Source organism: Talpa europaea (assembly GCF_964194135.1).
Source record: "Talpa europaea genome assembly, chromosome: 6".
NCBI classification, from domain to species: Eukaryota; Metazoa; Chordata; class Mammalia; order Eulipotyphla; family Talpidae; genus Talpa; species Talpa europaea.
This window is the reverse complement of record NC_140072.1, coordinates 64,657,281-64,673,857: the sequence shown is the minus strand read 5'-3', so window position 1 is coordinate 64,673,857 and position 16,577 is coordinate 64,657,281. Positions and strand designations below refer to the sequence as shown.

At 37.1% G+C, this 16,577-nt stretch overlaps 1 protein-coding gene across 1 annotated transcript in view; it reads right to left on the bottom strand.

The window, feature by feature from the left end:
• USP34 (ubiquitin specific peptidase 34) overlaps positions 1–16,577 on the bottom strand; it is a gene marked incomplete at both ends in the record, with an annotated part of 241,402 nt that overhangs the window by 176,342 nt on the left and 48,483 nt on the right. The window contains 2 exons of the mRNA XM_084235573.1: positions 4,522–4,942; positions 12,483–12,570. Of these exons, the coding sequence (XP_084091699.1) occupies positions 4,522–4,942; positions 12,483–12,570 (509 nt within the window). The remainder of the gene's footprint in view (positions 1–4,521; positions 4,943–12,482; positions 12,571–16,577) is intronic.

Genomic DNA, 16,577 nt, shown 5'->3' with positions numbered 1-16,577 from the left:
ATCTTTAAAAAGTTTCTGATGACGGGCCTCCCTGGTGGCACAAGGTTAAGCACTGCACTATGAAGCAATACACAGCCTCTGCAGCACAATTTTGATCCCCAGCCAGGGAGCAATCCACATGGCGCAGCAGACCTCTCCTGACTAGCCCGCTGCTCCATTCAGCAGTGTACTTCAGTCAATCTGCCTGTTCTGTTCGCCACTCTGTCTCTGGTGAATCCTCTTACCCCCCTCACCACTGGCCTGTACCCCAGCTCTGGTATGCATAAATAAATCAATCTTTTTAAAAAAAAGTTTTTGATGATCCCTGAAAAAGCCTTAAGAAATCTTTGAGGGAAATCATTTTTAAAGATTTTATTTTTATTTACTTATGCATACAAGTACTATGGTGTAGGCCAGAGAAGTTGGAGCAGAAGATTCACCAGAGTGGGGACCAGAACAGGTGGACCTGGTGATAGCTTGATAGCGCTGAGACATTAAACCCTATGATACCAGGGAGCCCCTATGAGGGAAATTTAGCCTTTTTTCCCCACAACCTTACATTTACTAAGATGGCACTTTACTTCTAGAATTAAAAGGAGGAAACTGTCTATTACTTTGAAGAGAAATAAGTTAACTAGACAGTAGGAAATGCTGCTCCATGATCATATCATGAAAAACTGAAGGCCAGTGGGTAAGGAATTAAATTTTTGCTTAAAAAGAAGTCATGTGTGTAAGAAATCATATAGTAGCAATGGTTGTACAACTTAGGGTATATACTAAAATTTGGTATATTGTGCATCTTAAAAATATGAGCTAAAAACACTTTTTTAAATTTAGAAACAGATGAATAAAAAAAGTTAACAAAAAGTGATGAGAGAAAATCTAGATTCAGAAATTTATAAAATATAATGTATGTATTTAATCTGCGTAATCATATTATACATACTTCTAATAGACGGCAGTAGTTTCACAATTTTTTTTTTGAAAGATTTATTTATTTATGCTAACAAGAACTGGAGTACAGACCACAGACGAGGGGGGTGAGAGTATTTACCAGAGACAGAGTGGGAAGCAGAACAGACAGGCTGACTGAAATACACTGCTGAGGGGAGCAGCGGGTGAGTCAGAAGTCTGCAGCGCCATGTAGGTTCCTCCCTGGCAGGCCGGGGATCAAACTGGTGCTGCAGTGGCTGCAGATAGCTTCATAGGTCACGTCTTAACCCCTTAGCCACCAGGGAGGCCCTCTTTTCACAATTTTTATATTCATTTTCACTCAGAAAAAAAACTAGGGTGAGGTTTCATTTCATAGAATTACAGGTAAAATTGTTCAGGTCTAAGAAAGGAATATAACTGGCCCCCCAAAACACTTTCAACCTGAATACTTCCAATAACTACATCTTTAATAAAAGTATGTACGTTTGAGGGAAAGTTTGGATAGAAAAGAAAGGGAAAGAAAAACGTTCAAGTTCTATCCTATTCGCTGTTGGAAATGGGTACAACAGCTACAAGTGAATAGTTTGAAATAAGCTGAGTAGTAAAGTACTACCTGAATTCTAACTCTCAGCAACATTTGCAAACCTCTATAAGCTAGTTCCCTCTTGCATAAAACAAATGTCAACTAAATTTTTTAAGTCAATTTGATATTTCTACCAAAATAAAATGAGTATTGAATTTTCTTCATCTGGAAGTCTTAGCCAGTTTGTGCCTTAAATAAAACATCAAAACCCAAATGCTTTAATCAAAAAAGGATAGCACTGCAGTATGAAGGGAAGACTTTGAGAAAAGTGGAATTAATAATCTACCTAGTAAACACTAATGTATCACATAAGTATTGCTATACTATAAAATATGTTTATATGTAGGGTCTCCCTAGTGGCGCAAGGGGCTAAGTCTCAGCACTATGAAGCTATCAGCAGCCACTGCGACTTCAGTTCAATCCCTGGCCAGGGAACTAACCCACATGGCGCAGCAGACCTCTCCTGTCTCTCCTCTCCTGTCTCTCCTGTCTCTCCTGCTCCTCCCCTCAGTAGTGTATTTCAGTAGATCTGCCTGTTCTGTTTCCGACTCTGTCTCTGGTGAATCCTCTCATCCCTCCCCACCTGCCATGCCTCTGGCCTACACCCCAGTTCTTGTATGCGTAAATATTTTTTTTTTAATTTATATGTATATACACACATAATTCTATAATATATGTATGCTACCAAGGTTTTGAGACCCTTAAAATATTTAATCACATGACCACTGAGATAGAAACTAGAAACTTTATTTTTAACTGCTCATTTTTAAAACATTAGAAACTTGGCAAATTATTATAAACAGAATATTTAAGCAGTACATATAAATTCTGCATAAGGAAACAATTCTGCTGTAGAATACAGAATTATAGAAATTTCCTCTTTTAAATATAAGACACCCTCCTTTAAGGGTGTCTTATATTAAGATTTTACCAGAGATATCTCATGAAACCACTATTTTCAACCAAATAGTCACATTGAATGTTTAAGAATAATAAGGCACTTAATTCCAAAAGATACAGTGTAAGGGAGTGTGACTCACAACATTTAGAGATTACCATCTTTGAAAATCATAAGGAAAAAACTGATGAGCCCAATGACAGGAAATAAATAGAAATTTAACATTTCTAAGAGGTTTTTTTTTTTTCTTTTTATAGAGGCATGCTTATTTATTTATTTATTTATTTGTTTGTTTTTGTTTATACATGCACTGGGTACAGTCAGAAGCACGGGAGGGTGAGAGAATCCACCAGAGCCAGAGCGGGGAGCAGAGCAGGCAGAAGGACCGAAGTACACTGCTGAGGGGAGCAGCGGGCGGCAGGAGAGGTCCGCGCACCATGTGGGACCCTCCTCCGGTGGCCGGGGAGCAGCCGGGGGATCGAACCAGCGCCGCAGACGCTGCGGGCAGCTTCGCAACCCAGCACTCAACCGCTGCGCCACCGGGGAGGCCCTCTAAGAGGTTTTTAAATGAAAAAAAATTTAAGAAATTTGGCATGAATTTCACTATGTAGGTACCTACCCAAACTATTTTTAGCAAATATAAATTATCAATTTAAGGCATTAAAAACACTATTTACATGGTATTGTTGGGTTAAATTTTTTATAAGTTTTGCAGGAATTAACTCCCTTTTTGTTGGAAAAGGAATACAAAATGACATTTGTTTTACAATATTTAATAAATATCTTAGGTCATTAGACTGTCAAGAGATTAAAACATTTCCATATGGAAAGATAGGAATTCTAAGAACAATCCGCTTTAAAATATTCTTATAAGAAAATTCTAATAGGATAATATCCACCTCCTAGACTTATGTTTCTAAACAGTCTCAATTCGACATGAAAATATTTTCAATAAAGGACTGTATTTTTTTGATGAAGAAAGAAGTTAGCGAAGCCACTAAGACAGTTATAGAGCAAATAAGCAGAAAAATAGCAGCAAACAAAAAAACTAAAGGCATGCAGTTATTAATGTCCAAAACTTTCCATCCCAAACACACAGAAAAACAAAGTACTTTAAAGTTTAAGTAAAACTTTACCTCTCCTCCCTTCCAGAAATTGAGTCAACATCACACCCCTTTGAATTTGGACTGCCCTGTGGTTTGCTTCAAGCAACAGAATGTGGCAGCATTAAAAATAAGTTTCAGAAGCTGGACTTTAAGAAGCCTTAATAGCTTCCACTTTTGCTATCCTAAATCCATGCTAAGCCTGCCATGTAAAGAAGCCAGTACACTCTAGCAGAGAATAAGAGGCCATGTGGAGAAAATCCAAGGAGGTAAAGACAACAGCCAGCACTGACTGTCAGACATGAGTAAGATCATCTTGGACCCTCAAGTCCATCCAGCCCTTTAAATAAATGCAAATGCTTAACTGAAGCCACACAAAATGAGCAAAGAAATTGCCTCAACAATCCACAAAATCATGAGAAATAACAAAACACCACTGTTATGTCACTAATACAAGACCACATAACTGTCCCAATTCCCACTATGTGTAAAAAGAAATATCATTATGAAAACAAATCTAGGTAGGTTATTAAACTCTGGGAAGGCTTGAAAATATCATTAATAAAACAAGTCAAGTATCTTAACTTACACAAGAAAATATTACTACTTAAAAAAAGCAGTTAGAGATAATTTGTTATGCCTTTTTCCTGGACAAAGAGAATTCCAAATTCTATTGCCTACGTTACTAAGAAAGAAATTCGAAATTCCAAGTGCTTCTTTTCCCTCAATCATTACTTTACTAAAGAGATAGAGTAAGAGCCTAGAACTACAAAAGCAAGTATTTAGATCCTAACAATTCAACTTTTATTAGTTCAACTTATCTTTCTTCAAAAAGACTATGTGGAAGGAAATGTTTAACACAAGTTGCTATAAAAATGATCTGAAGAAAAGTGGAATTTTTAACAGTGGTAATATTACTTTTTCCATCAACAAAAACTATCTTCATATTTACTCGTAAGTGAAAAACTGCCAACATGAGCATTACATAGTATTACTTAAAACTGACAATGTCTATTTTTACATACCTCTATAGTAGGATGAGTATTATGCTTGTAAGCAGTATATAAGGGAAACTGAATTTGAAAAATTTTTGCCACACATAGTAAGAGTTTTTCCTTTTCATCTGTACTCCATAAGCAAAAAGGATCAGAACTCGTTGAAGATTCCTCATCAGTCAGACTACAAATTCTTGTAGAGTTTGATTTTTTTTCTATTGATTTTTGTCTTTCTGTACTTCCTTCATTACACTCTCTTTCTATATTCAGTGGTTCTTCTGCTTGATTATTCTCATCTTGCCACGTGGAATCTATGTTAATAGTAGCACAATGTTTACAAAGCTGGTCCCGGAGCACTTGAACTTGGGCAATCACTAAGTTAATAAGTGCACACACTACTTGGTTAAAAATTTCCAAATGCTTATATTCCTTGAAGCAGCATAGACATTGCCTGTAACAGAAAGAAAGAAAAAAAACCAACAAAGTTAAATAAATTAATGCTTCCAAGAGAGGCAACAATAAAGTCTTTCTAATGCGTAATTTAAAAACAAAAGCAAATGCTAAAACGGTTTTTACCCCTAGACTTCAAACTTGTTATACTTCTTCTTGATGGGGTTGCACTTATAATTAACTTATTAACTTATAATATTTATAAATGCAGCATCCCACCAAAACTGGTATTTTAATTGCAAAATATCACATTAGATTGACAGTGATCATCCTGGTTTATGTATATACTTCTCCTTCCTTTTACGTAAAGAATTATTTAAGGGGCCTCCCCTGGTGTCACAGGCGGTTGAGCACAGCGCTGTGAAGCTGTCCGCAGCTCTGCAGCGCCAATTCGATCCCCGCTGGCCGGGGAGGGTCCCACAGGGCACGGCAGGCCTCTCCAGTCTGGCCCACCGCTCCCCTCAGCAGTGTATTTCATCAGTCTGCCTGTTTGTTCCCCACTCTGTTTCTGGTGAATCCTCTCACCCTTCCATACATCTGGCCTGTACCCCGGTTCTTGCATAAATAAATAAATCTTAAAAAAAATTAGTTAAGAATTAAGAAGCATGGCATATGTCATTGCTTCTCAAAGTACTGAGTACTCAATTTATGTCTAGTTTGTATTAGCAAAGGCTGTTAGTAACAGTAACATTATTTTACATAAAAGGTTGTTTTCAACTAATGAAAAAAGTGCTTTTTAAATTTAACAATTTGGTTGAACACTACTTTGAGAGGTGTTCCTATCCTACTTGACAGATAAGAAGCATTTAAAAACAACACACACACCAGAGAGTCCCAATAAAAAATAATGAAAACAAGAATTAGTCAGCAAACAAGAGAACACAAATCTTTTTTTTTTTTTTTTTTAATTTATACAAGAACCTGGGTAGAGGCCAGATATGCGGGAGGGTGAGAGGACTCACCAGACACAGAGTAGGGAACAGAACAGGCAAAACTGAAATACACTGCTGAGGGGAGCAACGGGCAAGACAGGACTGATCTGCCGCGCCATGTCGGTTGCTCCGCAGCTGGTGGGGATGGAACTGACACTGCAGAGGCTGCGGGCAGCTTCACAGCGCTGTGCTCAACCGCCTGCACCACCAGGGAGACTCCCAAATCTAATTATCTTCAACATGTTAGCATAATGCCTAGCATACTGTAGATAATCAAAAGGAATGGCACATAAGTAGCTGGCTACAATAATTGTACTAAAATGATGGACACAGTTAAACAACTATTACTAATAATCTGCAACTAGTAATATTATCAAAATATTTATATTGTAGCCCAAATACATCACCAACCCCCTCTATGACCATGTAGATTAATGTCATCTCTCCAGGTGCAGTAGATGTGATGAATGGTCACAAATTCTTTAATATTCTGCCCAATTTTCCTCCCCTTGAATATGGTTTGGTCTTAATGATTTGCTTCTAATGAATGGAATGTAGCAGAAACCAGTGTGTGACATGTAAGACTAGGTCATAAAAGACACTGCTATTTCTGAAAAATAAGGGGGGAGTTTATTCATAAAAGCAATGGATCATTTCACATTTCATGAAATAATGGCTTATACTGCCTTTACTAATTTTGTAAAAATTGAGTCATTTAATGTGAAGATTTGGTGATGTTTTAGATAATGACTGTTATTCATCCATGATATATTTATATGCGGGTCCTGCTTTAAGCTAGGTGTAAATACAGTAGTTGACATATCTTCAACTATCAGATGTTGACTACAGTATGCTTAACAATATAGTTCTAGAGTTATAAAATAAAAATACTGCAATACTACATCAGAATACCTTTCCAGAGAACCCTAAGAAAAGATTCCATGATTTAATAAAGGAAAAAAATACAGTCACCTATGCCTTGGTCTCTTTTGGATCATTTACCCTCTAAAGGAAACCAGCTATAACCAGCTGTAAACACTTTTTTTTTTTTTTAAAGACTTATTTATCCATACAAGAACCGGGGTATAGGCCAGATGCGCAGGAGGGTGAAAGGATTCACCAGAGACAGAGCGGAGAACAGAACAGGCAGACTGACGAAATATACTGCTGAGGGGAGCAGCGGGTTAGACAGGAGAGGTCTGCTGCGCCATATGGGATTTGGCCGGCCGGGATCAAACCCGCGCTGCAGAGGCCACGGACAGCTTCACAGTGTGGGGCTCAACTGCCTGTGCCACCAGGAAGGCCCTGTAAATACATTTTTAAGGAGCCCATGGAGTTATATCCACATGAGACCTCCCACTAACAACCAACATCAATTTCCTACCCATGTAATAAATCAACTTGAAAGCAGCTTCTCCAGCCACACTACATTGTTGACTGTGATCTTATGAGAAAACCAAGCCAGAACCAACCTGTTAAGCCACTTCCAAATTCCTGTCCATAGAAATTCTGAGGATAACAAATGTCTATTGTCAAGACACTCCTTTGGAGTCATTTACTACACAGAAATAGGTAAATGATACATCAGACCTGTTTTCTTGGTGGCAAAATGAAAGTAGGTTTTAACTCTAAGGTCTCCAATTCTAAATTTCAATATTATCACAATTTTACAAGAAGGAATATAAACACATTACTCTGAAAGTTCCTCCGATGAATAGATTCTTCCTTACGTTTAGGAAAAACTATGTTCAAAGTGAAGTGAAGGATCATGCATATTGAACATCTTTCTTTAGTGAAAATGGCATCCAAATTCCCAGGAAAAAAAAGACGCTGAAGTCAGATTTGGGTTAGAAAAGTCAGAAAGAGCCTGTCAAATTTACTTTTAAAATCCCACTATTAGGAAATGGGCAGTTAATTACTTGATAACCAAGATATCAATTTTCAAAAACAGAACTGATGTATCAATAAAGTAGCAGGAAAACTGGATCTAGGTCCTTACAGACCCAAAATACAGAAATTACAGGAGAACTGAGAGTAATAGTGAAGCTACACACACACACATTTATCTTTAAAATAATTATGTATCATGTAACTTATATTCTATTTTATTACACTCAATTCTAGTAAGTCTAGTTATTTGAATTCTCACTACAGCATTTCTCTACACATACCACACCCACAACGCAAAGGAGAAACTTGTTTTTAAATTAAAACATCACTTCAATTAAGTCTAGCTTGATTTTACATGTAAATTTCTTCTGTTCTAAATCCCACTACAATATACTAAAGGAAGAGAAGGCATACCTCCGTTAAGAAAAATGGTAACAGAAGAAAAGATAGCAACAAATTTTGGATGATAAAAATACAAACTTTGGATGACTGAATTTATAGAGGAAGAAATAAACTTGGAAGGGGTTACAGAGGAATACATCAGGAAAAAGATCCACCACCAACCCCAAAATACTAGAATGGCTCACAAGAATATCAGATACCTATGAAAGGGTCAAGAAGCCAAGGGGCAGAAAATAGGACTAAGTGAAAAAAACAGCTAAACCCTACAGGTTCCCAACCCAGACAACCCAGATACTATTCTTACATGACCCAGGGAAACAATAAATTTTCCTGTACATAGAGTGAATAAGATAAACTCAGGAACACCAGATACTGAACACAGAACACAAGAGAATTAAATGAAATTATTACTAAAAGGTGAACTTCCCCAAATACCCTTCCCTTACCCAACAACCAGACTAACATATCTCAAGGTCAAAGATATTTCTCTTAAGAATGTAAACAATCTGACAGAGTTCACTTATCCCTGTTAACAAAGACTGTTCAACTTTTACTATCAAATATACAGGCCAACAGGAAGATTTTTAAAAGACTTTACAGAACCAAAGGGAGAGCTAAACAAACAATAAAATAAAATGCAGGGAGAAAAAAGATAAACTAATTTATATCCTCAGAGATGTAAGACACTATTACTGAGTTATTGAGAATAAAACACTATGTAAAAATGCACTGAAATTATAAAATAGAGCTCTCTATTAAAAGTGTAAAAATATGTCAGATAGCTTTCACACATGTATCAGTCACAGTATTAAAACCAATTAAAATTATAGCAATTTGTAAAATTCACTAAAATGTCCAGAAGGTTAAACAAGAATTTCCCCCGAAAGAATAGACAAAGATAGTGGGAATAAAAGTAAAACTATCCACCAAAGAGGTAAAATTCTGACTTAAAGTTCCAAAAGACAAGTAGAAATATGGAGATGAGGAAATCACAAAATTAAAAAAGCTTTAGAATGCAAGAGCCCACCAAAATACATATTATGAAACTCAGGGGTGTTTATAAAGATCCTAAAAGCTTTCAGGAAAAATTAGGAGAATGACTAAGAAAAGCTCAGAAATACAAGTAGCCAATACCTCTCCCAAAGCAATATTGGAAACTGGAATACACAAAGCAATATTACTGAAGGAAAGAAAAAGTCATTTTTCGCCTAGAATTCTGTATCCAACAAAAACTATCAGTTAAGTGTAAGGGCAGAAGACAGTTTTAGGCCTAAAATGTCTAAAAATATCTTCCATGCTCCATGACAACATGGAATCCAGGAAACTGGAGATCCAAACAGCAGAAAAGCAAGGAATTTCAAGGATGATCTGAAGAGAAGATTAAGTATTTAGTAACCCTAGTTATCCTAGTGAGAAATCAATACATACAGGAGAGGATTAGCACCAAAGGAAATTAGGGGAAGGGAGTAAGTCACCCAATGATGCATAAAAATGTAAACACTAGTACTATAAGAAAGATTGGAAAGTTTGTAAAGAATTAGTAATCCAGGCCTCCCTGGTGGCACAGGTGGTTGGGGCAGTGCTGTGAAGCTGTCCTCAGCCTCTGCTGCACCGGTTCAATCCCGGCCAGCCGGTGAGGGTCCCAAATGGTGCGGCAGGCCACTCCTGTCTCGCCCGCTGCTCCCCTTCACAGTGTATTTCGTCAGTCTGCCCTTTCTGTTCCCCGCTCTATCTCTGGTGAATCCTCTCACCCTCCCGCGCTTCTGGCCTGTACCCCAGTTCTTGTATAAATAAATAAATAAATCTTTTAAAAAAAGGAATTTATATCTTGTAAGATAAAAAAAATTAGCAATAGAACCTTTTTTTAGCTCATCACTGAGCAGTATTTTTAGTTTTAGAACTACTTCAAAAACTGGTAAAACACAATTTAGAGCATGGGGGAAACACTAAAATCACAGATCAGAAAAAGAAATTCATAAGATTATACCTAAAATTGATAATGAAGCAAAGGCAATATAGTATTATTTCAGGACAAAGAGATTAATATCAAAATCAGTTAATGAAAAAGTTGAAAACGGAATTGGGGCTGAGGAAATAAGACAAGAGACCTTTTTATTACAGGTGTTTTCTTACCATTTTACTTTTTTTAAACTCAGTATTATGTGTATCTATACACCAACATTACACATACCCGCCTCCTGCTATTTGAGCTAATCTTATCTTCTTCTCCATCCTACCCTTATTACCAGTCTGAAAAGACTTTATTTATTACCCAGAGTGTTACATTCTACTTTTGTTACCACCAGTTAAAACTTTCATACCTATCAATATGTGAATAAAATTATAAATGTTACAAGCTGTGTTTCCCAGATTAGTTTTTCAAGCTTTACTTTATGTACCATGAATTTATATTTCATCTTCTAAAATAAATCTTAACAATTTTAATTAAAACAGGTGTTTATGGAGCTCTTTTTTCACGATACTGTGCTACATTCTTTGTTTCTTCACAACCTACTATCATTGTGGTAGCTTGATTATTAGTTTCACAAATGAGGAAGTGAGAGCTTATACAAATTAATTTGTCATAGTCATCCAGCACACAGGTAATTAAGTATAACTGGAACCCACATCAATGTGGCTCCAAGGTCACACTCCTAAAACTACAGTTTGGGGCTGTAAATAAAGGCAAAGGGTCTCTAGAGTTTGGGGGCAAAAATCATTTAAATTTCTGATGAAACCTAAAACTGCACTTATCAAAATTTCCTTTATAATTCATTCCCATTCACAAACACAAGGTTAAAAATTCCTGATATAGGATTAAAAATCCAGGATAATAAACTAGGAATAGGAAAAATCTAATTCCCACCCAGCTCCAATAACAATTAGTGTTAAGACATTAGGAAAATGGAATTTCAAAATTTCATTTTAATGGAGTGGCACAGACATAAATACTGAAATTAGAAGTATAGGTTTGTCCTAGACACCTAGCTGTAGTTACAATACATAAATTTTAAATTGATTTAAATGCAGTATCTATCATTAAATCATTTAATTACATTAATTTGACATCATTAACTTATTATTATTATGAAATATCCAATTACCTATTCAGCAACCACTACAAACTTGGTCAAAAGAGACCCAACTGGTCTCTTTGATGTCAAAATGGCACATTACTTTTATTTTTTTTTTATTTTTTTTTTAAAGATTTATTTATTCATACAAACACTGGGTACAGTCAGAAGCGCGGGAGGGTGAGAGAATTCACCAGAGCCAGAGCGGGGAGCAGAGCAGGCAGAAGGACCAAAGTACACTGCTGAGGGGAATAGCGGGCGGCAGGAGAGGTCTGCGCGCCATGTGGGACCCTCCTCCGGTGGCTGGGGAGAGGGAATTGAACCGGCGCTGCAGAGGCTGCAGGCAGCTTCGCAACCCAGCACTCAACCGCTGCGCCACCGGGGAGGCCCCACATTACTTTTAAATAGCTAAAATCTAAACAAAATTTGGAACAAATATATGTCCAAATTTACTCACAGGAAGATGGAAAAAAATGTAAGAAAAAAAGTTATTACTGTACCACAAGTGATATGTAACCTTAACCTATCCTGATACTGTGTGCCTCACAACACTGATTTACATATTACTACATTAAACATGCTCACGGATCATTCCACAAAATGCTTCAATAATCTTCACCCATTAAAAACTTTAGAAGGACTAAGAAGTTTAAACTGGACAGTAAAGTAAAAAGAATTTTTAGCCATGACCAGCTAAAATCAACTTCAGAAAGAGAAATTTACAAGTCCTTTTTAGAAACCTTTGTTATATTAATGATCATGTTCTCCTGAAGTTTTATTCTCTATAATCACAATACATGTACTGTTTCAAAGCTGGCCTAATATACACATTATGGAAAAGGAACAATGAATGACTTCTAGATGGGTCAAAGTGACCTCTACTACAATACTGATTTTTGTAAAGGATTAAGTTTATTACAGGTTGCTAGCTATGCCATAAAATTTCCCTGACCACTTAAAATAATTATTTTTCAGAATTTCAATCACTCCTACAGAATTTCAATTACTCCAATATTCCTAAATAATCAAGGTGGAGTTAATTAATGAATTTTTAATTCTCATGTTATCAAAACAAAACCATGAACAGCCCCCAGGAAAGAAAATTCAATAAATATTGGTAAACTGTCATCTATTGAGTAAAAGTCAATACTCTCCATCCTGAAAAAGAAAATCTGTTGATAGAAAATGCCAATTTAAAATACAACTCACAAGGTTAGTCTTCAAAATATATAAAGATGCATACCTCTGTGTCCAGGAATTGATATAAGCAAATATTTTGAGTGTATGTTCCTTCCTGAGCTGCAGTCCATCACCACCTTCTATATCTGATACTGAAATAAAGTAGAAAAAAATGGAATTTTACATGATGAATACATAAGGCTAAGCCAATACTTTAAACCGAAATCCTCGATTTTTTAAAATACAAATATTCAGATACTATTTTATTGCTTTTACCAAAGAAAATAAATCTTGATTTAAATAATGATTAATTTGAGGTTAAGAAAATATTTTTAATCTGGAAGAAATAAAATTCTTAAAAGCATACAACCTTCCAAGGCTGAATCAGAAAGAAATAGAAAGCCTGAACAGTTTGATTATACAAGCAAAGAAATTGAAACAGTAACAAAACATCCCCATAAGACAAGTGTCTGGGACCAAATGTTTTCATTAGTGACTACTACCAAACCTCCAAATACAAACTAATACCTATCCTACTCAAACTCTTCCCCAAAACTGAGTAAGACAGAATGTCCCCAAACATTCTAATGCCAACAGTACTCTGCTATAAAAAGCAGATAAGGATAAATCAAATACTTGGGAATAAATCTAACAAAAGAGGTAAAGGACCTATACAAAGAAAACTATAGAACACTGTTAAAAGAAATAGAAAACACAAAGAAATGGAAAGACATCCCCTGCTCATGGATTGGAAGAATAAACATTATTAAAATGGCCATCCTACCAAAAGCAATATATAGATTCAATGCTATTCCAATAAAAATTTCAATGTCATTCTTCAAAGAAATAGAACAATTATTGATGAAATTCATATGGAATCACTAAAAACCCCAAGTAGCCAAAGCTCTCCTGAAAAATAAAGAAGGGAATGGAGGCATCACACTCCCAGACTTCAAACTATACTACAAAGCCATAATCATCAAAACTGCATGGTCTTGGAACAAGAACAGACATACAGACCAATGGAATCGAATAGAAAATCCAGAAATAAACCCACAGATCGATGGTCAACTAATCTTTGACAAAGGAGCAAAGACTATACATTGGAGCAAAGAAAGTTTGTTCAATAAATGGTGCTGGGAAAACTGGGTCGCTACATGCAAAAGAATGAAGCTTGAGCACTACCTCAGACCAGACACAAAAATCAACTCAAAATGGATTAAAGAACTAGACATAAGACCTGAAACCATAAAATACATAGAAGGAAATATAGGCAAAACACTACATGATATGCACATCAAAGACATCTTTACAGACACATCACCCAAAGCAGTGATAGTGAAGGCAAAGATCAACAGCTGGGACTACATCAAATTAAAGAGCTTCTGCACAGCAAAAGAGACAATAACAAAAAACAAAGAGAAACTCCACCGACTGGGAGAACATTTTTGCACCCAACACTAATGATAAAGGACTGATCACAAAAATCTGCAAAGAGCTGATGAGACTCAACAACAAAGAAAATAATCCAGTCAAAAAATGGGCAAAAGAGCTAAAAAGAAACTTCTCTGAAGAGGAAATGCAAATGGCCAACAGGCATATGAAAAAATGCTCAACATTACTTGTAATCAGGGAAATGCAAATCAAAACTACCATGAGATACCATCTTACTTACACCAGTGAGAAGGCACATAAACTAGCAACAGGGCCTCCCCGGTGGCGCAGTGGTTGAACACTGGGTTGCGAAGCTGCCCGCAGCCTCTGCAGCACCGGTTCGATCCCCGGCTGCTCCCCGGCCACCGGAGGAGGGTCCCACATGGCGCGCAGACCTCTCCTGCCGCCCGCCGCAACCCTCAGCAGTGTGCTTCGGTCCTTCCGCCTGCTCGGCTCCCCGCTCTGGTGAATTCTCTCACCCTCCCGCGCTTCTGACTGTACCCAGTGTTTGTATAAATAAATAAAAATAAAATAAAAATAAATATTTAAAAAATAAAATAAAAATAAAAAAACTAGCAAAAACAAATGTTGGCAAGGATGTGGAGAAAAAGGAACTCTCCTGCACTGTTGGTGGGAGTGCAAACTGGTCCAACCACTATGGAGAGCTGTGTGGATATTTCTGGACCTACTAAACATAGAGCTTCCATATGATCCAGCAATTCCACTCCTAGGTATTTACCCAAAGGACACAGAAACATCAATTCCAAAGAGCACCTGCACCCCTATGCTTATAGCAGCACTGTTTACAATAGCTAAGCTTTGGAAACAACCCAAATGCCCAAAAATAGATGACTGGATCAAGAAGATGTGGTACATATACACCATGGAATATTACTCAGCATTCAAAAAAGATAAACACATGCAATTTGCAGCAACATGGATGGCGCTGGAAGGGATCATGCTCAGCGAAATAAGCCAGAAAGAAAAAGAAAAATACCGGATGGTCTCACTCATAGCAGGAATCTAAAAAACTTAAGTAAGGGACCAGGAAAATGAATAACTATAAGAAAGTGAAAATCAAAATCAACAAAAAACTATGAACCAGAGACACTCTATGGGGGGTGGGGGGCGGGAAGGGGAGGGATTGGGGTCAAAATAAGGGGTTTACAATTGTATGGGGAATATAAAAATAAAATTTATTTTAAAAAAAATGCTGAGAGAAGGGAAAAAAAAAAGCAGATAAGGATATCACACAGATGTAAAAACCTCAACAAAATATATGGAAACCAAACTCAACAATATATAAAAAGGATTATATGTCATGACTAAGTGGTATTTATTCCTGGGACACAAGAATGACACAACATACCATCAGTGTAATTCACCATATTAACCAACAAAAGTCTGTTGCATTCTATATGCAAATAACAAGCCAGAAGAAATCAAGAAAATAATTCCATTTACATTAGCATTAAAAAAGGTATTATATGGGCCTCCCTGGTGGCTCAAAAGGTTAAGCACAGCATAATGAAGCTATCCACAGCCTGTGCTGCAGAAGTTTCATCCCTGGCTAGCCAGAGAGCTACCCACATGGTGCAGCAGACCTCTCGTGTCTCGCTCGCTGCTCCCCTCAGCATTGTATTTTGGTAGATCTGCCTGTTCTGCTCCCCACTTGGTCTCTGGTGAATCCTCTCACCCCCCGCTATTTACAATAGCCAAGTTATAGAAACAACCTAAGTTACCAATGACAGACAATTGTATTAAGAAGATGGGGCCTCCCTGGTGGCCACAATGGGTAAAGTCTCAGCACTTAAGCTAAAGGCAGCCACTGCAGCATGAGTTTGATCCCCAACCAAGGAGCTAACCCACATAAGGCAGACCTCACCTGCCCCGCCCAATGCTCCTTTCAGCAGTATATTTCAGTCAATCTACCTGTTCTGCTCCATGCTCTGTCTCTGGTGAATCCTCTTACCCCCACACCTCTGGCCTACACCCCAGATCTTATATGCATAAATTAAGCTAAAAAAAAAAAATGTGGTATATACACATAAGCTATTAAAAAAAAAAAAAAAAGAATTCCTGCCATCTGTGACAACATGGAAGGAATTGAAGGGGATTATACTAACTGAAATGAACCAGAAAGAGAAACACAAATATAGGATGACTTCATACAAAGAAACAAAACAAAGGAACTGATATAACTAAACCAAAATAAGGTCTAGACTCCAAAACTGAGGACATTGGAATGGGGGGTAGAAACTAACTAGGGAATGGCCCAAAGGTACACAATCAAGGCATACAGATGCTCTGGAGTGAATGGGGTGTGGTGTTTCACACCTGAAGGTATGTGAACCGATTCCTCTGAATCATGTACCATGATATAAACCAATGTTACCGCAAATAAAATAAGATTTTTAACAGATATAAATTTGAAAGAAGACTTTGCCAGTTATTCTGGTATTGTCTCCAGATTCCAAATCTACTCTTCTATGCTTCATGATGCTGAGGCTGGCACCCTGCAAAGTGCATTTTTACTTCCAGCAAGCTTCCTATCAAGCTCTTCCTCTACTACCTACTCATGGCACTACTAGACTAGAAGACAAGTGGCTATGGACTCGTTAACTTGATGTATGTGAAACTATCATTCAGTATTAGGAGCAGCAGTCTGATTCCGGTCTCCAGCTTCCAAGAAACACTCTCATGGTAGGTACCCTTTCGGGAGGTA